General features: G+C 44.4%; 1 protein-coding gene across 6 annotated transcripts in view; it reads left to right on the top strand.

Moving 5' to 3' along the window:
* Positions 1 to 11,230: 11,230 nt before the first annotated feature.
* Positions 11,231 to 27,147, top strand: part of Bcl11a (BAF chromatin remodeling complex subunit BCL11A) — a 102,426-nt gene continuing 86,509 nt past the window's right edge. The window contains exons 1-2 of one of the 6 annotated variants that reach the window (XM_004665524.2): positions 11,231 to 11,782; positions 18,623 to 18,952. In XM_004665524.2, the coding sequence (XP_004665581.1) occupies positions 11,728 to 11,782; positions 18,623 to 18,952 (385 nt within the window). In that variant the 5' untranslated portion in view covers positions 11,231 to 11,727. The other 5 variants (XM_004665527.3, XM_004665528.3, XM_045147350.1 and 2 more) reach the window with 5 other exon arrangements.

Raw genomic sequence — 27,147 nt, 5'->3', positions numbered from 1 at the left:
GTGGTTGTCAATGCAAGGCTTTCTGAGCTTTGCCTCAGAAAATGATCTCTGGTTCTCAGTTGAGAACTAGATATGTCAAGGAAAGAGAATCAGGGTCCAGACTTAATCTCTTAAATTCTTTCTGTGTTGCAAGGTACTTGGAATTTGGATGTTTGAATGACTTATTTCATTTCAAAATCTGTGAAGTGATAAGTATAAAGGGGCATTTTATTTGTGTTAGGCTGTTTTGAACTTCTTGGAAATCTAAGTGGGATATTTTGTAAGTTTTATTCAAATGCCAGACTTGTTCCTCTGCTGAGGAAGAAAAAGCTGAGAATGGCACAGGCCCTCCTGAGCATTAACAACTCAGGACTCAGCAATTCAGTGGCTTTTATGACTAGAAGATTACCTGAAATATACACTGAAACACGCATTTGTGTCTACTTGATGCAAATGTACATGTAGATCATTGTTTGTAAGCTAGATAGTAGTGCCCCCTTAAAAGGTGAAATAAAGCTGGGCGTGGTGGCACAAGTCTTTAGTCCCAGCACTTGGGAGGCAGAGGTAGGAGGATTGCCCTTGAGTTCAAGACCAGTCTGAGGCTACATAGTGAATTCCAGCTCAGACTAGGCTAGAGCGAGACCCTACTTCGAAAAACTAAAAGAAAAACTTAATAGAAAAAAAGGTGCAATAAAATAATTTCCATTACATCTGCTCATTCATAGTAGCCATTAAAAATACTCTTGAAGAATTCCTTTCTTGTCTCAACAATGCATTCGATGCCTACTATGTATTAGGGAACTGAAATTTCATTTTAAGATATCATTTAAGAATGATATCTTCAGGGAGCTGGAGAGATGGCTTAGTGGTTAAGGCACTTGCTGACAAAGCTAAAAGGACCTAGGTTTTATTCCCTAGTAGCCACATAAGGCCAGAGGCACAAGGAAGTGCTGGCATTTGTCATTCATTGCAGTGGTTAGAGGCCCTGGCAAGCCTTTTCTCTCTCTCTTTCTCTATCTGCCCTTCTCACTCTCTCTCTCTTAAATGAATAAAATATTAAAAATGATATCTTTACAGATATATGCCAGGCATAGTCTATAATATTACCTCCAAAATAAATGCTACAGAAATATCATTTATCAAAACCTAATGTCAGGCTGGTGTGCCAGCACTTGAGAGGTAGAGGCAGGATGATCTGGTGTACAAGGGCAGCCTCAGCTGCATAGCTAGTTCCAGGCTGGCCTGTGCTGCAAGAGACCCTGTCTCATAAAAGTAACCAAACAAAAGGAAAACCTTGAGCTACTTGTTTATGTTATCAACATTGTGAACAGTAGATTGCCTTAGCTGCTCATGGCCCAATGTCATTATTTACCATTTTTATATCTAGAAAATCAAGCTGTTTTCCTAGAAAGTAAAAATCTGCTCTTACAAGTGACCAGGGTTCTTAAGCTTTGCACAGATCTTTGCTGTAGGCTAAGAACTGTTGAAATCAGCAAGGTGAAACTCAAGCTACCCAAAACAAAGATGGTAGATTTCATTTGTGTGGTTTTGGCGTGTGTGACTAGTGAACTTTGTGCAACATGTTTGTGTCTGTGTTTATGTGTCTAAGTACCTTAAAAAGAAACACACACACACACACACACACAAAAGCAGAGTCCACATCTCCTGTTTGTTCATTGTGAGATCCATAAAGGTAGAAAGAACATCCACCTTAGGTTCTTAATTTTATGGGAATCTGGAGGTTTAGATAACTGATCTCTTGCAAAGAGATTTTTTTTATTTTTTATTTTTATTTTTATTTTTATTTTTTTTTAAGAGGAGGAGAGAAAACAGGCAGGCTGTTCTATGAGTAGGAATGGGAGGACATGGAGTTTTGTTTATTCTCTACTGAGTTGCCATAGAACAATGAGGAAGGAATAGGCACCTTCTACCAAGAAAGCTCCCTTTGCTGAATCAGGACAAAAAACCCAACCCCAAATAAATAAATAAAAATAAACAAAAAAATAGTTTTAGAAAGGGCTGGAGAGATGGCTTAGCGGTTAAGCGCTTACCTGTGAAGCCTAAGGACCCCAGTTGGAGGCTCGATTCCCCAGGTCCCAGTAAGCCAGATGCACAAGGGGGCGCATGAGTCTTGAGTTCTTTTGCAATGGCTGGAGGCCTTGGTTTGCTCATTCTCTATCTCCCTCTTTCCCTGTCTGTCTGTCTGTCTGTCTGTCTCTCTCAAATAAATACATAAAAGTAAACAAAAACCCAACCCAACCAAAGCAACAAAACCAAACAAACAACAAAAGAAATAAAAAAACATAGCAGAAAACAAAACAAAAAGGTCCAAAAATATGACTATTTGGGAAAAAATAATACAGTGCCTTACTTTCTAGAAAAGGCACCAAAATGGCCCCAGCTAGTTGATGTCCCATGAGAGTGATGGACATGTATCTAGAGTGGCATTAGTGATGTTTGTAAGAAACTGGCAGTGAAGGAACTTGAACCTGCTTCTCTTCTGTCACCTAGCTAATATCAGAGGAGACCAGCGGAAGCTAGTGTGAAATAAGACTGAAGGAAGCTTTGTTACTTGCTCATTTAACTTGTCAGGTTGATCAGAAGCAGAGATTAGAGAACTGGTGCTTGTTCTTCTTTAGGAAGTGAGGGCTTTCTCAACTCTGTACAGATATGGTGCTGCTAGCTTAGTTGGCCTTTCTGCCTTAAACTCACAGCAATCTTACTAGCTTAGCCTCTCACATACTGGGATTATAAACATGACCACTACATCTTGCTGGGTGTGAGCATCTTACTCTATGTTTCAGACTAATTTTACTGACCTGTGCTGGACATATTGCCTAGAGAAACCATCATGATCATTGCTTCCCACCACTACTAACTCCACCACCATCACCACCAGCACCACCATCTCTATCACCGCCACTCTCATGACTATCATCAGCACCATGGCCACAATCATCCTTGTTTTCTTCTTGTATAGAATCAGCATCAGCCCCCCCATTATTAATAAATGTTAGTTGTATATTATAGTGGCGATATGCCAGGTTCAATACACACTTCAAAACTCTGGTCCATTCAATCCTTCATCAATCTGCCAACAAAGCATAGTTGTGGGAGAGTCCATTGTTGATTGTACATTACTAGCTTCTCTCTCCTTCTTTTTCTCCCTCCCTCCATACTTCCCTTTCTTTTTATTGTGATAATAGCAGTTGAACCGAGGGCCTCACAAATTATGAACAAGTGTTCTACCAGTGAGCTACATCCAATTTTAAAATTTACATGTTGAGGCAATGTCTTGCTAAGTTGTCCAGGTTGACCTCTAACTTGTGATCTCCTGTTTTAGTTACTGAACATGACACATGGTATACACATATTGACATGTTACCTTGTATCCCATAAATATGTACAATTACAACATATCATATGTATCAATTAAAATATCTTTTTTTTTTCCAAGGTAGGGTTTCACCCTAGCCCAGGCTGACCTGGAATTCACTATGTAATTTCTCAGGGTGGTCTTGAACTTATGGCATTTCTCCTACCTCTGCCTCCCTAAGTGCTAGGATTAAAAATGTCTTTAAAAGTACTAAGTTATTTTTATAACAAGGTACTGGGATTATAGATTTGTGCTACTATGCAATTGTTTTCTTTCTTTTCTTCTTTCCTTCTTTTTCTAAAATACTTAAGTAATTATTTATTTGCACGTGGGTTGGGTAGGAGGCGTGTCAAGGTCTCTTGATGCTTCAAAGGAGCAACAGCTGCATTGGCTATTGCTTTCTGAACAAACCAATTGATACTAGGAAAGCTCCAACATATGAAATAAAATGTTAATGCTAAATCTTTACATCTCCACTTGTATGTTTGTTATAGTACTACACATAATAGCTAAGACATAGAATGATATCTTGATGAATAAGGAAGACATGGGACACATGTGCAATGAAATATTAGTTAGTGATGAAAATACAAAGTTCTATTATGTGTAGTAACATGGAACTGGAAGACATTATGTTAGTAAAATAACTCAGACAAAGAAAGACAAATACCACATATCCTCACTTACATATGGAAAGTAAAATGTTGGCCAGAGAAGTAAAGATAGGCTCGTGGTTATCAGAGCATGGGAAAGGTAGAGAGAAAGTATGGAGAAAGCATGCATAACAGGCATAGGGTACAGTTGGATAGGAGGAATAACTTCTAATGACTGTAGAATAATAGGGTAATAATGGTGATGGTTGACATTAATTAATTGAATAGCTAGTAGAGAGAATTTTGAATGTTCTCAACACAAAGAACTATGTCAGAGGTGGCAATATGCCAATTACCCTGATCTGATCATTACACATTGTACACATATATTGACATGTCACCTTGTAACCCATAAGTATGTAAAATTACAACATATTATATGTATCAATTAAAATATCTTTAAAAATACTAATTTATTCTTATAACAAAGTTGGTAGGTGAAATAAAAAGATGAAATGTTTTCTTTCTTTCTAAATTCCTACTTTTTCATTAGAATGTAACACAGAATGTATATTTCTCTATATATGTTGCAACATTCCCTAGTATAAAATCTTGATTTTTAAGATATATATGTGTATGTATGTGTGCATGTCTGTGTGTGTGTGGATAGATACATACATATAGGTATATACACAAAAGCTCGTGCATACATACTCTAGAATAATAAAATAATAAAAACTTATAAGCAAAGTCAGGCTGGAGAGATGGCTTAGCAGTTAAAGCAGTTGCTTGAGAAGTCTAAGGACCCAGGTTCAATTCCCCAAATTCTATGTAAGCCAGATGTACATGGTGGCACATGCATCTGGAGTTCATTTGCAGTGGTCCAAGGCCCTGACATGCCCATTCTATTTCTCTGTACTAAATAAATAAAAATAAAATATTTTTTTTTAAAAAAAAGAATAGCAGGGCTGGAGAGATGGCTTAGCAGTTAAGCACTTGCCTGTGAAGCCTAAGGACCCCGGTTCGAGGCTTGATTCCCCAGGACCCACGTTATCCAGATGCACAAGGGGGTGCACTTGTCTGGAGTTTGTTTGCAGTGGTTGAAGGCCCTTGTATACCCATTCTCTCTCTCTTTGTCTGTTGTTCTCAAATAAATAAATAAATATAAACAAAAATAAAAAAAAAAGAATAGCAAAGTCCACATAAAGGACTGCCTATATTTCCTTTTAGACAGTGTAGTCATAGATAGAAGTTGTTAGTAAGACCATCTAAAACTACTAAAAATCATTTTTGCAATTCTCTCTCTCTCTCTCTCTCTCTCTCTCTCTCTCTCTCTCTCTCTGTGTGTGTGTGTGTGTGTGTATGTGACAGAGAGAGAGAGAGAGAGAGAGAGATCCAAAACCTTCCACAGCTGAGTTATTCTGCCTTTTATGAAACAGCTTCACATCTGGATTGATAACTTGAATTTCACCCAGTGCTATTTAAATAGCCCGCGTAATAAACCTCTTAAACTTGGGGTTTATAATAGAAACACTGACAGACCCTTAACTATAGTGCCTCCATAGTAATGAAAGCACAACTATTTCATTATAGCAGTGTCTGGCGAGGCTGCTATAATTAAGAGTCTGTCAGCGTTTCCATTATAAACTCAAATTTTAAGAGGTTTTTAACTCACATTGTTTTAAACCACATTGGAGTGAAACTTGCTGTACAAAATGTCAGACCAGATGTGTATGTGTGTGCAGGCACACACGTGTGTGTTGCTTTCCTTTTGTTTATAAAGATATGAACACACAACACAACAACAAAAAGAGGCAAATAAATGAAAGTAGTTTTTAAGTTTGGGTGTGAAAACACTGAAAAATTGCTCTCTTGCTCAAAGTGTAAGATTCACAGGGGAGGTCAGAAAATAGAGTTGAAAATAGCTTTGATTTTTGGTTGTTTTGGTTGCATTTTTGCCTAAGAAGTGCTCTCATTTGGGAAAGCAGATGTGTGCATATTCAAAAGCAATGCTGAAACAATGCATCATTTGACACTGGGTTCTTAACAGGCTGCTGGAAGCAAAGGGCAGCTCTTGCCTGGCCTTGTCTTGCTCATTGCTCAGCTGTTCTGATATTTGGGATAATCATTTTTGAGCCATTCTTGGTGGGAATCACTTCTGGGCTTACATGAATTTTCACAGGTTTTCACTAAATAAGGTTTCACCAAATAAGTTTTCACCAAAACCTTATTGGTCTCTGGGGAGAGGAATAAAGTTTAGATGGTTATGAATTTGTTTCATGAGTGTGGTGAGAGGATTTATAGTTAGTTCATTCACTCAATGACCATTTATTGAGCATTTACTGTGTGCTGAACATTGCGCTAGAAATCTCTTTTTCCTTTTGGCAGTGCTGGGGACTGAACCAAGGACCTTGTATATTCTAAGCAAGCCTTCTATAGCTGAGCTACATCCCCAGCCTCCTACATTAGAAATTTCTAGTACAGTGCATCCACTGGGCTGGCAGCGTTGCCTAGCACCTATTTGTCTTTGATACCAATACTAAGAAGCTACATGAAGAATTTCACCCAGCAGTGTTCTAACCAGAATGCCTGTTTCTTCCCTCATACTTAACTGATGAAATTACTGCTCCTCTCTCCCCAGGCAGTATTGACTCAGGACAGAGCAGCCTGGTCTCAGGCAAGTATACACTCACCTTCAGCAAATCCAGCCCCTCCATTCCTTCCACCCTCCCTTCTCTTTCCCCCACCCCCCCCCCCGCCTTTTTTTCTTTTGGATGGGTCTATCCAAGCCAGTCTTTAAAGGCCCAGGAAGCCTCAAGAGAAAGATGTCAGACTGGTTGGTAATGGTTCTTCCAGGAACTTCCGGGTGGGGGGGTGTGCCTTTGCCTAAGGTACTGCAGCCTCTGCCCCTTTCAGGGGCCTCCTTGGGTCCAGGCTCAGGGTTACACAGTGAGTGGAGGAGGAAGCAGCAGCCCACCCCTCCTTAAGCACAACCTGCCTCTCTTTCAAATTCATTTCCATTGTCTAGCAATGCCTTACCTAGAAGCCTCCCTCAATAGCCCAGGTGGAAAACCTGTGTTGGGTGTAGGATCCAAACCCAAGTTATATTTTATGAAGATGACGGACTATTCATTCTCTAGTTTCTGGTCTCCCAACAAGGGGAAAATGCAGAAGAGAAAAAAAGGATGCAGTAAAAAGCAAGATGGGACTGATTGTATTTTTAATCATTCATTCAATTATTCATTTATTTATTTTTAAGTCTACTAAAGTGTTTCCCCCCTAAAGGCAGACAGTGAATATTTTATTTTTATCTTGTAGTTTCCATCGAGACAGACCTTTTAACCCTTCGTTCTCCAGCTCAGTGTGAGTCCCCTGTGCCTGGCACTGCCTGTGTGAGGGCTGGGGCTGTATTCGCTCTCCCTCTTGGAGCTGTTTGTTGACCACATTCACGTTCAGAGCCCTGGAGCTAAAAGCACTTTACACCATAAAATAAAAGCACTGTCTTTTTTTCTAAAAGGTTACGTCTGGAGGCCACGCGGCTCATACTTCATACCGAAAACTACTGAAAGGACTATGAAACTCTCTATGATTTACGCTCTCACTACGTTAGAGTATAGATCTACTCGACTCTGAAAATACGGTGGGTTTCTAACCGACGTGAATAGATATGCATTATTTCAGAAAGTCTGTTAGAAAACTTGTCAACACATTATAAAGCATAAAGCAGGAGTTGGCTATTAAGTCCGGAGATCAGAGGCAGAAGATACACTGCAGGAAGTACTGGGGAGTCTCCTCCGCCGGCAAGATAAAAGGGGGGAGGAGGGAAGAAGGGGGAGGGGGTCTTCTGTTGGCCTGGAGTTTACAGGCAGTGTCGTCACTGAAGGTTTGGGAAAGAGCTCACCGAACGAAATGATCATCTCAATGTGAGCAGCAAAGGTCTACAACCTCAGAAGAAGTTAACTGAACAGCCAGAACATAATTTCAACGTTGTCATAATTTATTACTTTCTAAAAGCCGCTTCTGTAAAGGTAAATATACTTATTGTGTACCCAAGTGTGTGCATTCAGAGTGACCTTTAACCCCTCCGCCACAAAACCACTTGCATCATTAATCAATATTTAACATAATATTTCCAAAACCACTTAGAACAACACATTTTTGACTTCTTTAAATACCCATACAACACGCTTCCCTTCTCCTGCCTTTGGGCGCTATAGTGGTCATCCAGCTACTCTGAGGGAGGTTGACACCCCTGCTGGCTGGCTACCTCAGGGGACCCGGAGGATGCTCAGCGACAAGGAGAGATCCAGTGCCCATGCACAGCTCTGGCTTTCTGGGCTGAGGGAAATCTGGCTAGGGAAGGGGCGACAGTGGAGGGCAGGTCCCATTTCACCCTGGGCATCTAATGACGGTGAAATTAAATATATGTTAATCGTGGAAACCTCGCTACTTACCTCTCTGCTGGCACCCAGAGAGAGCAGCTGCAAAGCTAGCTTTGTAAGGTATGTGTTAAGATGTGGTTTCAGGAGGGATCCCTTGGAATCCGAAACAAGTGAAATAACATAGTGGACCTACTTGTAACTAAGTGCTTAATTTCCCATGTTTTTTTTTTAAAGAAAAATCAATAAAATGCTGCCAGTTATTTATTGGAAATAACCACAGATAGCAGTCTTGATAGGGTGCCGGTTTTGGAGAGCACACAATTGTGTAATGAATTGTAATTCAGAAGACTTAAGTGTGAACCACAGAACCTTTCAGAGGTAATAAAGTCATTACTTTTTACACTGCAGCCAACCCGGAAAAGCTTTACACACACCATTATATATAAATCACACATATACAGTATATATTTCTACAGCACCATTTGCTCATGTATTTATCATCTCTGTGCGTGGACTTTTATGGATGAGAACAAGATTCAAATCTGAACAGTTCCTTCCTGAAGGAGTGCTGCTCACCATTGTTACCTGAAGCTTGCATTCATTCATTCATTCATTTCGCAAAGGCCTCCCAGTTGCACGTTCTTCCCCTCCTCTTCCCTCCAGCTGTCCACCTCGCTATCCCCCCCACCCCACCGCAGTGACATTCTTTGGGTGACTCGCAGGCTGATTTAATAAGAAAAAGAAAAACAAACCACAAACAAACCAGATAGTAGAGGAAGAAGAGATGCTGAATCGCGCTGAAGAACTCAGGAAAGGGAAAAATGTTGTGATGCACAGCTGTGCAAGTGGGTCTCTCCTAAACAATCTGAGACCCCCCCACCAACAGGAGGGAAACAATAACAGCCCCCCCCCCCACGCTCCAGCCCACACCTCTCCTGACACGAGCATCCAAACCTCCGTTTTCCTCCTTATAGAGGCCAAGAGCTTCCCCGGCTTAGGCAAGCTTGTCATTTTCTAATAGGTTTGAAACTTTCCTAAGATGACACAGGCATAAACAGCCGCTTGCCGCGGAGGCTGGGAGGTGGGCGAGCGCGTGCAAGCCCCAGGCCCCGGTTTAAAACAATACAGCCCCCCGCGGGGTAGGGGAGGATTCACAGATACAACACCTCTTGGAGGAGGGGTGTGGAGACTCCCGGGGCGTGGGGAGCCGCGGAAGGACCGGCAGGCTCCGGGATCAGCAGGCACACACGAGTCCACCTGCAGCTCCCTCCGGTCTCCCGGCCGCGGCCACTCGGGCCCACCCGGCGCCCTGGGCCGTGGGTCCGTGAGCCCCTGCCCCTCCCCCTCAGCCCCAGCCCCAGCCCCAGCCCCAGCCGTGCAGGGTGTGCAATCCGAGCGCGATCTCCCCGGCGGCGGCGGCGGCGGCGGCTGCAGGGTGGCGCAGGCAGGCTACGAGGCTGGGAGGCGGGAGACGCCGGGGGACTTTGCAGGCACGTTTCTGAATAAACTTTCCAATCGCAGGGGGTGCTGTTGCTGTACATTTTTACGTAAAACTGAAAGTATCCCACGCCAGAGTGAAGCCCGCTTTTTGACAGCGGCAGCGCGCGCGCGTGTGTGCATTAAAGAGACAGGGGCTGATTTCCAACAGGTCTTCCCCAGTTTCCGAGGAGTGTCAGGCGGGAGACCCAAGGGAGCTAAGGACTCCCGAGGGGGCAACGGTGGCCGCTGGCGCCGGGGGAGTCCGAGGCCAACCCTGGGCGACCGTGGCCTCCCGGCTGCTCTGGGCGAGGACTCCCTCCTTTCCCCATTTTCTCTTTCCCCGGGTAGCAGCTTAGGATCAGCTAGGCAGTGTCCGTAAGAAACATTTGATTTTCCACCGCTCAGCAGTGGAGGTGTGTGTGGGCGTCCCTCCCAAAGCCCGGGCTTCTTGAGGACCTCCCGCGGCGCGGGGAGCACGATCCCGAGGACTGCCTAAGCTTTGTGCACCTCCCTAGACCCCAGCCCTGGACCGCTCCGTGGGTGGACGCCCGGGTGTCTCGCGTCCCCGCCCCAGGTGCTTCCCCCTCCTCCCGGGACCCGCTCGCTCCCGGACTCCGGCTTCTGGGTCCTTTTATTCCCCGGCCTCTGTGTGGCCACGACCCTAGGGATCTGGGAGCGCGAGGCTTCAGTTGCATGTAGATCCCATCGCTGCTAGGGTCGCTCAGATCCCCTGGCCCCGGCTTGGCCTTAGGGGCGCGCTCCCGGCCCTTGGGCCCAGGCCTGCTTGGGTCCTCACCTCCACCCTCCCCCTCTCTCTTCAGGCCGCCCTGGCTCGGGGAGGCCCCGGCGCTGGCCTCCCCCACCCGCAACCCTCCAAACTTGGGCAGGCTTGCACTCGGCCGCCCGCTCCCTCCCGCCTCCCCGGGCCCCGAGCGGAGCTCTGGAACTTGCAGGCTTCGCTCTCAACTTCGGGTGATTTTTCTTGCCTAGCCTTTCCCGGAGTAAAGTTTCCCCCGCACCGCCGCGGGCTTGGACTTTCACTGGGGCCCCGGGCGTCCGCAGGCGGGGAGGGGAAGTGGGTGTGCGCGGGGAGGAGGGTGTCCGGGAGCCACTCTACCTGCCTTCCCTCCACCCAGGCCCCGGGCTGCAGCCTCCTGGTGCACTCTCGGTTATTTTTTCCCCTCTTAAATAATTTTTCATTTTAGGGTCTGAGAGTGTGTGGGGGGAAGGGGGGAAGCAGGGCGTAAGTCTTGCTCCCCCCCATCCTCCCTCCCACCCGGCCGCCCCTTTCTTCTCTCGCCGCCACGCCACCGCCGCGGCGCTCGCTGCGGCCACTGGTGAGCCAGCGGCCCCGAGCCCCCTCCCCTCCGCCCGCCCCTCCCCCAGGGGCCGCGTCTGGAGTCTGCAGAGCCCCCCGCCCCGCACCTCCCCCGCCCCGCACTGGCCATTGGCTTGTCCTGGTCTCTTTTTCATGTCCAGCCCCTGATGTGTGTCCATTGGTGTGAGCTTCCCCTTCCCTCCTCCCCTTCTCTCCTGCTCGCCCTGCCCATGTTTTGTGTGCCTCTGTCCATCCAGACTCCTGACGTTCAAGTTCGCAGGGACGTCACGTCCGCACTTGAACTTGCAGCTCAGGGGGGCTTTTGCCATTTTTTTCATCTCTCTCTCTCTCTCCCTCTATCTCTCTTCTCTCTCTCTCTCTCTTTTTTTTTTTTTTTGCTTAAAAAAAAGCCATGACGGCTCTCCCACAATTCATCTTCCCTGCGCCATCTTTGTATTATTTCTAATTTATTTTGGATGTCAGAAGGCACTGATGAAGATATTTTCTCTGGAGTCTCCTTCTTTCTAACCCGGCTCTCCCGATGTGAACCGAGCCGCCGTCCGCCCGCCGCCGCCACCGCCGCCCGCCCCGAAGCCCACCATGTCTCGCCGCAAGCAAGGCAAACCCCAGCACTTAAGCAAACGGGAATTCTCGCGTAAGTAACCCGATAATAGTAATAATAATTATTAATAATCACAAGAGCGCGCAGGACGCGGAGCAAGAGAGAGGGGTGTGTGCATGCATTTAAAAAATTTTCACGTGAAAAACCTCCGAGACTCGATGAAAAAGAGATTTAAGGGGAAAATGTCCCTCATCCTTTCTCGAACGAGCCCTGTGTGCACTTTTGAGATAGCACGCACCCTTTAATTTTATTTAATCTTACACAAATCTTGACTCCTCTTTCCTCCTTTCCGCTTCTTTATTTCTTTCAAAAAGGAATGCAATAATTTCCTCCCTAGTTTGCAACATAATGAACAAAAGCTAAGGATGCGAAAAACTCCAGCAAATCTGGTGATGGGAGCTGGGAGGAGGGGGGTTACTTCCACTCACTGTAGGAAAATGGAGGGGGAGGGAGGGAAGGAGGGAGGGAGCCCAAGTCTTAAAAAAAAAAAAAACAATTCCCGGGGAGAACGGAGGTGAGACTGGCCCTTGGACACCAACGTGCGCGCGGTCAAGTGTTCGGCGGGAGGAAAGTAGTCATCCCCACAAAGGTCCGAAAGTGGGGCGCTGGAAGAGGGCCCCTGGGCTCTCCCGAGTCCGTCGGGTCGCGAGAGAGGGGCTGCGGCGCCAGGGAGAGCCGGGTGACTGGCTAAGAGTGGAGTCGCGCCCGGCGCTGCCGTCTTTTGTTCCGGCCGGAGGTGGGTGTTTGTCCCGCCGCCTTTTGTGCGGGCTCCGCGCACTTGCCCTCCTCGCCGCCGCGGCCGCTGAAGGGCAGGAGCGAGGGCCGGGGCGGGAGGCGGCCCGGGCCCGCCGCGCGCCGAGGGAGGGAGCCTGGCCACCGCCGCCGCCTGGCTGCCTGCCGCTGCCCGCCCCTCCCGGCCGAGCCTTAGAGAGGCGAGGCCAAGCCGTGCAAAATAAATGCAAAACTTAATTAAATAATGCAAGAGGGCGTACAATTTCTGGCCCCTAAACTGAAGCCAAACGCTCCTCCAGTTCTCCCCCCCCCCAGTGCTTTTCTCTTTGACTCTTCCACCCCCCCCAATAAATCTCGCATTCTCTAATCCAGAGGGGGAAAATTGACAATAACCCCTTCCTTAAAAACCTCTTCAGCTGCAAACTTAAGAGCCCTGGTGGCACCGAGTAGAAGCGAGGAACTCCCTCCTCTTACTATTTTTTGGAAGATTTTCAAAAAAAGTGGAAGTGGATTTTGATTGGGAAAAATCTCGTGTCTGAATGTTTACAAGCACCGCGTGTGCGGGAGCCTCCTGCCAACAAACAGGCTGAGGACCGAGCGCGGCGCGGCAGCCCCGGAGCTGGTGGCGGGGCCATGCCGGACCTCTCCGCTGCCCAGCCCGGCCCCGGATTGCCCACCCGGAGCCCCCGCCCACCCGGCGGGCACCGCGGTCTGTTGCGACTCCGCGCCAGCCCAGCCTGCGAGCCCCGTCCGTCCCCCAGCACAATGCCCCAGATCCCGACCTCCCAGGCTGCGAAATCTGCAGGATCAAACTCATTTTTTTTTTTTTTGCAAAGCATCTTTCCTTTGCAAAGCCACCGTAATAGTGCGTTCTGGAGGTTCCTCTCCGACTTCTCTGGTCCTTAACTCTGGACGCCGGGAGGTCACCACGTGCTTTCTCTGTCTTCCCTCCCATTCTGTCTGGCCACTAGCCTCTAGGACCCCAGCGCGGCCTAGTCAGGTTGGAGAGGGGGCGGGGCAGGAAAGAAGTCTGTTCAAGTATGCATTTTTGGGGGTGCTGGTCCCCCAACCCTGCGGGCCCCACCTTTGGATTCTTGTCCTCCAACCCAGTGCCTGGCTTGAACAGGGGTCCCTGTGAGCCTAGAGTGTCTATAATGGGTAGTGGCGGCGATTATCTCCAGGTAACTGAGTTTGGAGAGGTGGGCGGTGGGCACTTAGGAAAGTTTGAGTCCAGCCAGGAAAGGTGCATTAGTCCCCTCCCCCATCAAACCTTCCTAGCTCATTCATGACTGTTTTTTTTTTTTTTTTTGATGTAAGTTTCAAGGACCACCTATGTTTCTCTTCTGGATTTGTCAGGGGAGGGGTGCTCCCCAGAATTGAATTTTTCACTGGGCCCTGGAACTTGTCACACACTTCGGAAGCTCCCCCCCCCCCCGCCCGGCACGTCGCGGGGCCCTCCCTCTCCCCACCCCCGCGCATCTCTCCCCGCCCCCACACCCCGGCTGCGCCGGATGCGGAGCAGACGCGGCGCGCAGCGGTGTGAAGTTACAGCCCGGCCAGGTACCGGCGGGAAGGAAGGGCAGAGTGTTCGCAGGACTCGGGAAAAGCCGGACCGTTCGCAAAGATGCCGTGGGGCCGCCAAGCACTGTCCGAGCTGCTTTGTCGTACTGTCTCTCCTCCCACTTCGGGACAGTTGCTGGGAAAGTTAGTTCCCTCTCTCCTGCACCGGGGCGGACGCTGGGCTAGGGGGCAACTTGGAGTGGCGTGGCCAGGGATGACTTATTTATTTTCTATTTTTTTTTTTCGGGGAGGGGGTGTTCAGAGGGGACCGGAGCCTCCTGGTCTACAGGATGCCCCCGCCCCCCCCGCTACGTGGGCGGAATGAGCCATTTGGTCGCTAGGAGGCAGAACAAGATCAAGAAAGCTGCGCGAACTTGAACCTGCACCGCAGCCTCCCCCACCCCTGCCCGGCGTTTCTCCGCCTGGGAGGGACGTGCTTCGCGAGGGTGGGGGTGAGGGACCAGGAACGGTTAGGCAGAATTCCCTTTCTCCACCCCGCATCTCCCCTAAGGTCTTTGTTCTTCATTTTGACTTTAAAAACGCTTCTGGCCAGGGCGGCCGAGCAGCCCCCGTGTGTGCGTGCCTGTGAGCCCGGGCCCGTCCGGCGCCGAGCTGGGTGCAGTGGAGCCTCCTTTAGTGGCGCGGATATTCGAGAGGGTGGAAGGGGAAGCGTGCGCGCTGGGGTTCTGGGGCCCGGCCACAGGGAGGAAGGGAGGGAGAGCGATGGCAAGTTTGCCCTTGGCCTTCAGGCTTACTTTCCCCTCTTCTAATCCCAAGCAAAGCCCCGATCTCGGCGGACACCAGCAGTTTAGCAGTCCCACGCTGTCCTTCCCGCCGCCAGCAGCTCTCGCCCCGCAGCCCGAAATCCCAACAATAGTAATAGTTCTCATCATGATGATGCGGGCTAGCGGCGTCATTAATAATGGATAACCGTGGTCGCTGGCTGGCGCACACGCGGGGCCCAGAATTGCAGGGGGACGCATTTCGCACACCTCCTGTAAAGTAAAAAAAGTGGGAGCGCGTGGACACAGAATGCTTTCTAGGACCCGCGCGTGGGGTGTGTGCGGTGAAAGCAAGACTTCTCGGCTTCAGCAAGCCAAGCTTCCTTTCCCACCAACCCGCGGGGCGCGGACCACGAGCGCCTGGGCGTGGAGAGGAGAGTCGAGTCCCGCGGCCCGCAGGCCGCTGGTGCACGTGCTCGCCCGCGGGCCGACCGCGCGGCCGTAGCCTGCAGGCTGGAGGCTGCTCGCTTTGTGCCCGCGTCCCGGCGGGGCGGGCGCCCAACTTCACTTTCCGCAAGGCCTGCTCCTGCATGGCCCCGGCCCAGGGCCTGGGATTCTTGGCTTGGCTTTTGTTTCTTTGCTTTTCCACTCTGTATTTCAGCCTCCTCTTTGCTGGACTCTGTTTAAGAATATCCAGGGGAAGGAAGGACTTGGAAAGGAAACTTGAAGATACATCTCTTTACCTCTTCTCCCCCTCCCCCCGCAGCCTTGGTTTCTCTTGCTTCTTTCTGACATTTCTTTTAAAAAATTTTGTTATTTTAGAATTTTTGCAGTGAGCGAGCGAGCGAGCAAGAGAGAGAGAGAGAGAGAGAGACAGACAGAGAGAGAGAGAGAGAGAGAGGGAGAGAGAGGGAGGGAGGGAGGGAGAGGGAAACTGAATGAATATATCCCAGTCTGTCGCTGGCATACTGAGAGACGTTACAGTCTGTTTTGCTGAATGCAGAAGCGATTTTTCTGTTTCTTCCTCTCCTTACAGAGAGAATTCTCGGCTAATTATTATGATGATTTGTCCACTCCCTTCCACTTCAATCGAGGACTCCCCGCTTTGTACCGAGTTAGGCCCGAGCTTAGAAAGGATGGTATTGTGGTAGCGAATTAGGAAGGACTTGAATTGAGGGAGGGGATAAAATGGCTGAGGTTAGGAATGTTTTTAGGGAACGAGGAATTTGCATTAAAATACAGAGAAATTATCTGATGCCCAGAAAGGAAATGCTGATTGCCACTGAGAGAAGATGTCAATGCAGATCAGTAGGCTGCAGTAAGAGAATAGTATTTTCATATTTTCTTTGTGCCCCAGTTGGCCTGATTTTTAATAATACAGCAATAATAACACATTTTGATATTTCTCTGAACATTACTAGCCAAATATTTTTCAAGAAGGCCCATGTTAAACATATTTCATACATTAGGATATAATTCTTGTTAATTAGCAATAATTTACGTTAAGAGCATAGAAAATGTTCAGGTTACAGGTTTTATATCTGTACATTTGATCATCTTGTTATTTTCAAGAACTTTGCCTCCTATAAAATTAATTAGGTGAAATGTGGAGGTGTAATCAGCAACCTGTGAATTACCACTTCATTTCCTGGTTTTGATTATAAATCAGTTCAGTCACTAGGTTTAGAAGACTTTACCCAAGTCTGGTTTGCTCTGAATTACCTTGAAGTATGTGATACCTAAGAGAATATTTCCTTTTGCTCACGTTCAGAAATGTGTCAGACTTTGGGAATTAGAGAACAACAACAAACAATAATGAAAAAAAAAAAAAACCCAAACAAATCTAAGAGATGATACTTGTAAGAAATGTTTTAACTTTAACAAAATAAAATATTTTTTATTGAGTTGTCTATGTCTAAACTTCAGAACTTGTAGTAACTGAACAACAACAGAAAAGCTTACTTGTCCATGTGCATTAAAAATCCTTAATTTAAATAGTAGGGATCTCGGAGTATGATTTCCCTATTCCATTTCTCACTTTGTCAGAATGAAAGCAAATGTAGGGAGAAATGACATCTACACAATGCAGAAGCACTTCTGCATGTCTCTTTTTATTTGAAAAGTGAGCATGTATAGTCTGCGTTTGTCTTTTGGTCAGGATGTTGGGCAAAGAAACACTTAAGTGCTTGCTTTGCTGTCTTCATTAGTAGGGAGATAACCTTCATATTCTTGTGGTGACCTTATGTTAAATTAGGAGGCGTACCAAAGGCTAGAAATTATGACATGTCCTACTTGAGCACAGGTGCAGCTAGGCAGGGCTCTCGATATTATTTCACCCGGCACATCTGGGAGTTACTCCAGATCTTCCCCCTCGATATTCAGCCTGGGTAGGGTTGAAATAAATTTAACCTGAGTTCACTGGATTTTTGCACTTTATCAAAATCTGTTCCAATATTCTACACTCAAATTAAAATCTATTTTTTGATTCTCTGTGGCTTTAAGTTCATTAAATGTGAAATTGGCGGCTTGCTAAAGAAGGTCAGACTGATTAACTGTTTAAGACTTGTACATTTTCTGCTTCACTTTTATTAACTGGCAGCAACCTGGTCATGTTTTGTACTTTGTGATTTAAATTTTAAATTTTAATTTTTTGGATAGAGTAAATACAGGGTTTTGTGAACAGAGACTTCTCAGCTATCCTTTCCCATTTGGAAGGTTAAAAAAAAAATGATGGAAGCTGCTCATACATGCTGGCATATTTTGGTGCAAAGTTTTTTTTTAAAGGCAAACAGGAAAGGAAGACATTACCTTGTAACACCGTCCACTGGTGATTATGTGTGCAGAAATAGTCCCATAATGAAGCATTTTGGAGCTCATTCAGAAAATTAGTCAACTTTGACTGCATTAGGTGAAGCATTTCAAGTCTAAAGAAAAGACTTTCATCCTGGTTCTTAAATGTGGAGTTTGCTTGACCATTCTGGTTATGTCATAGATGCCACTAAGCACACACATGTTTAGAATATTTTAGTGAGTCCTTTCTCCAGAATAAAAAAAAAATGACTAATTGGCTTATTTTCTTAAGTACTCAAAAGTATCCCATTTAGCTAATGTACTAGAGAAGAACTGCTAGTGGGTTTGGTATTTTCTTTGATTTTGTGGCACTGCTGAGAGAGATCAGGAAGGTTTTTGGCAGTGTGAGGTTTGCTGTGTTAGGGTTGTTATTTAGGTCTGTTTCACAGGTGAATATAGTCATTTCTTTATGACAGCCGAGGAAATGTGACACATTTCTGTGTGGTGTAGTGGCTTTCTGTGGAGCTCTGTGTGTATACTTAGCATATACATTCACACACCAAGTGTGTGTGTGTGTGTGTGTGTGTGTGTGCGCGCGTGCGTGCGCGCACGCGTGCACGCGCATACATGCTCATTCACCTTTCCTTTTCATCTTTATCACAGTAGACAATCTAATGCAAAGGAAAGCAATAAGCAAATTTGGTTTCAATTCATGTTTTCCCCAGTTTTTCTTGTAGTTATTATTTAAGCTTTCTTTATATTTCTTGTGTTGATTTAAATCATGTTTTTAAAAACAAGGATGTATAGTGTATGTTTCTTATACAAGTCAGATGGATTGTCTTAAGTACATGATGATTAGCCTCCTTGATAAATTTTCTTTCTTATTGATAACATAATCACCACATCCTTATATGTTTTATATGCTAGCATTTTCTGAATGCTATTATGGAGAAGGTTAGAAACACTTAACATGTTGGTGAGGTGGTATGGGGTTGAGAATGTGCTGCCTCCCCCCTTTTCTCTCTTCTCTGGCATTTTAATAATTGTGCTTTTGTTTGTTCAACCGCAGCCGAACCTCTTGAAGCCATTCTTACAGATGATGAACCGGATCACGGCCCGTTGGGAGCTCCAGAAGGGGACCATGACCTCCTCACCTGTGGGCAGTGCCAGATGAACTTCCCATTGGGGGACATTCTTATTTTTATCGAGCACAAACGGAAACAATGCAATGGCAGCCTCTGCTTAGAAAAAGCTGTGGATAAGCCACCTTCCCCTTCACCAATCGAGATGAAAAAGGCATCCAATCCTGTGGAGGTTGGCATCCAGGTCACGCCAGAGGATGACGATTGTTTATCAACGTCATCTAGAGGAATTTGCCCCAAACAGGAACACATAGCAGGTAAATGAGAAGCGAGGAGAAGAGCTGTTTGCATGTTTTCTTTTCATTTTCAGAGGAGCTGTAGCCAAACAGTAAGGAGTACTGAAGTGCTTTCTGTATTTCTCCATGCGACTATCCATGACAGCCCTGTAATGTTAAAGTAATCATTCCTACTGCTTACGTCTAGAACACAGACAATAAATATTTTCCACCTCACAGAGTCAGATGTAGGTGGAAAAGGTACACACACTGGCCACTCTCTGTTTGGAACTGCTGATGTTGAATTTCTCTGATTTCCCTGCCTGCCTTCTCACTGTGAAGTGTTGACATGACTTTACCAGTTTTCCATGCCCTCTTCCAGCCTTGGGGACTTAACCAGAGGCCAAGTGGCTCTACAGGCATTATAGTTCAGCTGATGACCTGTCTATCTCAGGTCATCTGGTTAGGGCTCCCTAGGGGTGCAGTTCTCAAGGCTCCCCTAAAGTGGAGTGGGCTGCCAGGGTGGTTTGGAGGGGGTGGAAAGAGTTAACTGAGCTCCAGGGCTAGCCTCGGATCCATATTGGCTGTCAGCCCATATGGGGCTGTAATTAAACACAGCCCTGTAGTGGGATGACACTGTGACCTTGACTTTAAGATGCCATTTTCGACTGGCCAGGCCAGAGTAGAGAGGGCAGTTGCTGAAGCGCACAGACATGCTTACTCGAAAAGTTTAAGGGCATGTTGGAAATTTCAAAAGGTTGGTTTGACAGGAACGGCTGCGCTCTGCAGCCTGCCTCCTCAGCTCAGTGATAAATGCTTCTCAGGGCTCTCCACTGTCTCTGATGTGGTTTTGACAGATGTATCTTGATTTTGTTTGTGGTTTACACTACTACATGTCACCCTTACAAATGTCCAGTCTGGACTCTACTGTTTCTTCTTTAACCCAATGTAAAAATTTCCTTAGAAAAATACATATACATATTCAACAGCTTCCTTCCCCCGCCCCTCCTAATTTTACTAGCTAGGTGTGTGGGTTTCTCTTTAGCTCAAGGGAAAAGGAATTAAAGGCTAACAGAGAGGCTTAAGTTCCCTGCTCCAAGTGATAAACAGTAACACTGTATAGTGGCCCTTAAAGCATCATTCCATTTAGCACCTTAGACAAAGCAACTAGGTTCCACACTGATAGAACTAACACATCTGGAAAACAGTCAGTGTCTTGCATCTCACTAGCAAAAGCAGAGGTTTGTTCATTTTAGGAAAGGTAGTGCAGATTGTAAAGGGATTCACTGTAACTTGTCTCTCCAACATAGTTTGACCACAAAGTTGAACCATTATAGGTCAGTAGTCCAGAGGGGATTACATGCCATATTATTTCTCTTCTCCCTCTCTGAAATTTGATCATTAAAATCAAACCCGGCATCTTCTGTCTTTCCTTTTTATGCTTTCTGCAACAACACTCAAGATATTTTCCCTTCAGTGAGTGAGAAGCGTGCTGCGAGGGACGCTTCATGTGCAGAGTATCTTTCTGGAAGCTGCCACATTTAGCTATGTGACATACAGGTTAAGATTCTTATCTTCCCCACCCCAGTCTTAGGATATAGCAATGACCATTTCTGTGTGCTGCCTTGTGACTGGAAGGAAAATGAACAGAAGTATAAGGCATGATTAATGAAACCAGAGCAGGCGGAAGGGGATTTGTCATCTTTGGAGATCCAAAGCCTTGCTAAATCACCAAATATGGAGTAACATTTGTGTGATGTAACATCGTATTTACATATCGAGCTGCTCGTTTAAAAGACAAAACACAGTGTCTGTCAAGCAAGAATTAAAACCACACGTCTTCCTGAGGTCCCAAATTGGTTTTTCAGTTTCAGGTTAGCCAGTTTGAAAAATCTGGACCTCTGTATTTAGGGGAGGAATCTGCAGGCTGGAAAAAGCCTTATAAATAGCTAAGGCTTTTTTACTTTTACAGTTGTGAATCTACATCGGTATGCAGGGAAAGGATTGACTTTAACTCCCTGGTTCTCATAATGATTCTCTATGTGTATGTGTATGTTTGTGTGTGTTTAAATAACTTGTACAATAGTGGAGCCTACAGAATAAAACAAAAAGAAAGCATATTAAAAAATATTTTATAGAGCTAATACTACTAGTTTTGCTGAGATAGAAAGTTATCAAAGGAGTCTAAGCTCAATGGGTATACAAGTACTATAACCCAGGTGAGGTAAACCTTTCATGCACAAATAATTACAAAATCTTGATTCTTTCCATTGCATTTAATCACCTGTTCCTACCCCTGAGCTTTCTGAACAGAGAGCACGGTCACATTGCCGAGTGAGATGTCAGTGACTGGAATCATGACTTCTCATCATTCGCAGTCATGAATTAAGAGATAGTTTCCTATGGTGAGATTAACAGTATACCATATAGCACATGAATTATGATGCTTGGCCCTCAGGTGTGCCTGAAAGGAAGTTCTGGGAAGACGGCAGTGCACTCCCAGTGTATTTCCCTATAGCACATCTCCGGGACTTCAAGTCTGCTTTTCTTTATTAGGTTGAGGAAGGAAACAAGAGGAGTAATCATTTGGTAGACATTTGAATCGTATGTCACAGAATGAAAGCAATGCTCTGTATTACGAAAGGAATATATGATGAATCTGTACAAGAATATGTTTGGCAACTACATAAAAGGTTAAGCACACTGGGGAGGAAAGACTTCATTAAGGTGATGCAAGTTGGATTTGATTGAGTTCACTTGTGCTCTGCCATTTTATGGGCAGGAAGGAGGAATAAAACAGTGACATATCTTCCTAAGATAAATAAAGCTTAGAATTTGGGACTTTCAATAGGAGGGTAAGGCAGAGGTCTTCAGACCTGCAGTAAAATGATGTGTTTTGTTTGCACTCAGACCCCCTCAAGCTGACTGGATGTTTGGAATTTTTGAATAGATGGGCGTGTTTTATCCATACACACGCGTTACCTGTATCCATAGTGTTACCCAAGTTACCTTTCCTGTTTTATATAGGTATTCAGAGTATTGTGTGGTTGTGATCCATGGACACCATTGAAATAGTAGTAATTGAACTGGGAATTAACAGCATATATATTGTGTGGGCCCATTTCATCCACACATATGTCAAATACCCACCATCACATAAGAGCAGCCTTTGACTGACAGTCAGTGTCTAGTATGGATTTTGTTTTGTTTTGAGTCTTTTATGATGGGTGAAATATTCAGCAAAGATTAGTGGATATGAAACTGTTCTTTTATAGAAAAGGCCAAAAATATACACACAGCATCAGATTTGAAGTTTTGGCTTATTACAGTAATCTTTGAATTAGCCTTGACCTATCATAAAGTTAGTTTTTAGAGAAAATGGGGAAAAACATAAATCTAACAAAAATGCAAGGAAATTGCTGTTACTGATGTATGACTTTGTTTTCCTCTTAAAATCCTGAACATAGGCATTTCTATCAAGGTATTTGAAATAATTTGCCTAGGCAGAACAGCTGATATGTAAGACAGATTCTTTAATGAAGCGAAAATACTCATTCACAGCAGAACTACATTAGCATGTTACTTACTGGTAAATCAAGTATAACATATCATGCTTTTTAGAATTATAGAATTAACTTGCCTTTGCTTTTTGTACGCATTCTAATTCTTCCCTTGCGTAGACTGAACTGGGAGATATATGTGTGTATATACTTTTAATTGTAAATGAGAGACTATAAATTACAGTATTTTACTGTGACTCCTTAATTTTTTATTTCTCTTTATTTGTGTGATTCTGAATAAAAAAAGAATATTCACCTCTGAAATGAAGTTTCAGCCTGGTAGCAAAATCAGCAAACAGCCTCCATCTAAACAAACAAGCAAACAAATAAATAAATAAAATTAAAAAGAACAAAAACCAAAAACCAAAATAATATACAGACAAACATTTTGTTAGCCTTCAAAATATGGAGAGGGGAGAACATATTCCTTAATAAATATATAGCATTTTCTACCCAAATACTGATGTTCATGCAACTGGAAGTCGTATATACAAGCTGTATTTGTAAATAAGACAGGGAAAGGTTGTGAACTGGCAGCTTGGATGTTTTGTCAAAGTATAATGTCAGAGAAACTCTTTCTAAGACAAATTGTAAATAGAACTGTCACAGTGATTGCATGATTGAGCCGCAGAAGTGTCCTACAATTGTTGGCATTGTCAGAGGACTTTTGAAAGCTTAATTAAACACAGTGGCCTGCATGGCTGCTAAATTTACTTTGGAAAGAAAAAAAAAAATCCTAAAATCCCAAAGATCCCAAAGTTCTTTAGACATTACCCTTTGGTGACACAGAAAAGATGTTTTGTGCATTTTCCTAGTCATTTTTTATAAATAATAGTGCTGAGGATGGGTCCACGTGATATGAAGATCATCCTGTGTGTGATGTGGAGATTGTGTTGGTTTTTCTGTCTCCTGCTGTTACAGACAGTTAATATAAAAATGGCCTTTTATTGGAAACACAAATATGTATTCATTTGAAGAACAGGAGCAGAGGGGACAAAGTTTCCCTCCCACTCTCTGTGTTTATTCTGTGAAAGCTTAAAAAACCAGTATTGTAATTTCTCAAATCACTCCATCCCTTGTTGTGGTGCAGGATGTGCATTTTCCTTTAAAGGATCTGAAATACATTTTACCTTTCTCCCAGTGAATGTGCCATTGAATTGTGGGGCTGCCCATGGGCTGGAAAATGCAACTGGATGTAGTCAGGCAAGGTCAGGACAGGCACCTTCAGCTCAGAAAAAAGGAGAGTTGGATGCATATTAATGGCATATTTTAGAGTCTTGGAAAATGTTTAATTTCACACTGCATCCTTCATGTAGTTTGGATAATGTGGGAGGGCTAAATTGGGGTACCTAGCAAGCATGCAAATCTTGGGGAAATAGCTTTTACATTTTCATGATGTCTTAGTAGTGGTATTTAATAAAGGAAAAGAGGTGAATGGTAGCTTTGCCCACTAATCAGTGTGCAAGGAAGAAAGTTTGGCTTTCTTATGGGGGAAAATATTAGATTTAATCGAAGTGGAAAGCCCCATGAGGGACATGCACCAGGAGAACATTACTGGGTGTTAATTTAATCTACTTTGGTTGGTCTGTCCACATCCTTTACTACACAAAGAAATCATTTGGCAAAATTTACCCCAAGCCCAAGTCTGTTTTTACATACAGTAGTACCAGCTTCATGAAATAAAAAGCACTTGGCACCAAGCTGGACCCGGCCTGGCTCCTTGCCACTGTTTTAACATGAGATTCAATCACCAAGGGTCTTCGGTACCTTCTGCTTGTTCAGGTTTCATCTGGGTCATGGCTGTGTCAGCACTGTTATTATTTCAAGGATTAAATTTTTTTAAACTTAGCCCTATTTTTAATATTTTAAATCAAGCAGGTTTTTATTTTATGTGTCAATTTGGAGGACATTAATAAAGTTCATAAAATATGTTCAGATTATATAATTTAATGGAGAATGACTACAATTTTTATTTGTAATACAAATAGAAAATTTACTGTACTCCTCTGTTCTTTTCTCTGGCCCAGGTAGATCAGCACCTTTAAACCGCTTCTCCATTTAATGCCAGGGCATGGGATACTGGCTAATATCAGTAAATTTACCTTTGTAACTTGTCATGTAGTTTTTACAACAATGACCTAATTAATTTGAGTATGAACCATATTATTGCTACTGGAGTTATTTTCTGTCGCAAACTTAATTTCCAGGAAATGTAACCTGATGAGTAAGAATTCTTTAGCTCTCCACATGTGCTCCTAGAGACCAAAGGCAGATTTAAAATAATAACCATAGTAAAATGCCAGCATTATTAAAGCCAGTGTGCTTGATGCCAAGTTCAATTTGAAGCCAGTAAACATCAGGCCGTATTTCCAATCAGTTTTAGGATGTAACGTATTCCATATTGGGTTCACAGGAGTTTGTCTCCCTGCTTTTTACTGGCCAGCCTCATTCCCTATGCATTTAAAAAACTCTTCAGTAAAGGCTTTTGCTGTTTCTTACAGGGTTAGTAACTTGGGGTCTATTTCTGAGCTCATTCTTCATTCTGCAATGGCATTGAGTTAGGTTGGCAAGGGGAGGATTTGAGGCATGGGGGGTGGCGAGGTCACTTCTGATCCCAGCAGGGAATAGGTGAGCTTCATTTGCCTTTACAATAGGTGCACAGTTACTGCACCTTGGAGGGGCTCTCAGGTGCCGCTCAGATGGGCGCATGTAAATGCCCTGTCAGATGTGGAGCTGGAATATTAATGCTCTTTCCACCACCGCACCATAATAAAGCTGTACACAGTGAGCTTAATATGCAGCCAGTCTGGGGAATTGTATAAACTTAGATAGCCCAGTATGAAAGACAGCAATGGAAGAATGCTTGCTATGCCACAGTTCCCATCTTGTTTTCCTTTGATCTATAGCAAAATGAAAACATCATCCTTTCCTCCTCTCTGAGTTGTCTCCCCAACTCTGCCACCTCCCAATCCACCACCAGAATTTTTTATGCGTGTGTTGGTATGGAGAAATGCGACATAATTTGTTTCATATGGTTAATTACAGGCGTTTGAATATTTAAAATTTTAAATAGCCACAGTTCCAGCTTTTCCTGTTAAAAGTATGTGATTTGAACAAAGGGATTATAGTGTAAATATTTGTGGTGATTTGCAACACCCCTCTTTCCCCATTAAACACACACATGCATGTGCACGCGTGCGCGCGCACACACACAAACACATTCAGATTAATCTAGTGCTGATTTAAAGGACTTATACTTTCATTTGTACTTTTTTTTTTTTTTAAAAAGAAACCTACACTCAATTGGAACTCCATTAAAATATTTTACCATTATAGTTTTGAGTCTGTCATTGCTTGAGGTTTTAAAGAAAAATTTTATAATGTGTTCATTTAGCAGAATCAACAGCTGTCAGAATCAGTTGTGGTAAAACTACAAAACGTACAAAGAAAAATATACACGTTTCCTGAAACAAAACACTTGGAAAAACAAGCTGCCAGAACTGGCACATTAGAAGTTTGTAGACAGGGAACTAAGGTGTCTCATCTCCCAAGTCGCCCTAGAGACCGATCTGAGCAGATCTGATGCAACACTGCTGGAAAGTTTCCATGGGCAGGTTGCTCCTCTAAGGCAATGCACTGTGTGCGGCTGACATGCACCAGAGCTATGCTGGCTTCAACAGCTCCCTCCTAACCCCCACTTTTGATCTATTTAGATAGATAAAATATCAAGTTCTGAGAGTGCTAAACAACAAATTATACTCACCTAAAGGTGAGATGATCAGGTTTAAACTTCCTGTAAAAGAGGTGAGAAGGCGCCTTGCACACCCTTTTTCAGATAGGGTTAGCAGTGTGTTGTTCAGAACCAAATACACTCTCCACTAGGCAATTCCCAGTGGGAACCTGGCGCAGGTATTTTGATGAAGGGGATACCTGGGGACCTTTGGCCACTCACAATGAGTTTTTGTTTGTGTTCTCAGTGCTGTTAGCATTGGCATTGAACAATTACACCTACAATTTGATCTTGGTTTCAGATAGAGGTGAATTCATTGATTAAAAACTGCCATTAGAATCAATGGTGGAATTACTATGAAGCCTGCAAAGGTGCTTTCAACATGAACACTGGTGCTGGTGTGGTCCCCGCCCCTTTTCAATTTTCTTTTTGAACTTTTAAAACATAAGGAGACCTCCTGCTAAGCATCAGGGCCTTGAAATTCATATTCATCAGTTGCTCATTTTCTTGATATGTAATGATGCATTTAAAAAAGCTGCAGAGAAAATATCACATCTGTTAATTTTTAGGGAAATAAGATGTAGGTTGGATTCCTACCTAGCTAGAGCACAATGCATAGCATGCCAAGTCTGCTCTTTGATGTTTCAAATGCAGTTTCTATTTGGACAAAATAGAATACTATTCCCCCTCAGCGCCCCCCCACCCCCAAACAAAACCAAATGAAAATTGCAGCATTTTCCTACTATCCTCCACCAAGTCAAGGTATGCTATGATTTCATTATTTATTTATATTTAAGAGGAAGCCCACAATGATCCACTTACTGCTCATTTGAACCCTAGTCCATCCTGAACCCTTTGAGTTTACACTTAAAACAAAGCGCTAACCAGTGTTAAATTTTAAATCTCAGGAGTTTCTTCTATTCTGTTCCACCTTAAGATTAAAAAAT

This window comes from Jaculus jaculus, chromosome 4 (assembly GCF_020740685.1).
Source record: "Jaculus jaculus isolate mJacJac1 chromosome 4, mJacJac1.mat.Y.cur, whole genome shotgun sequence".
Classification (NCBI taxonomy): domain Eukaryota; kingdom Metazoa; phylum Chordata; class Mammalia; order Rodentia; family Dipodidae; genus Jaculus; species Jaculus jaculus.
Note: the sequence above shows the minus strand (reverse complement) of the source record. Positions and strands in the feature narration are given on the sequence as shown.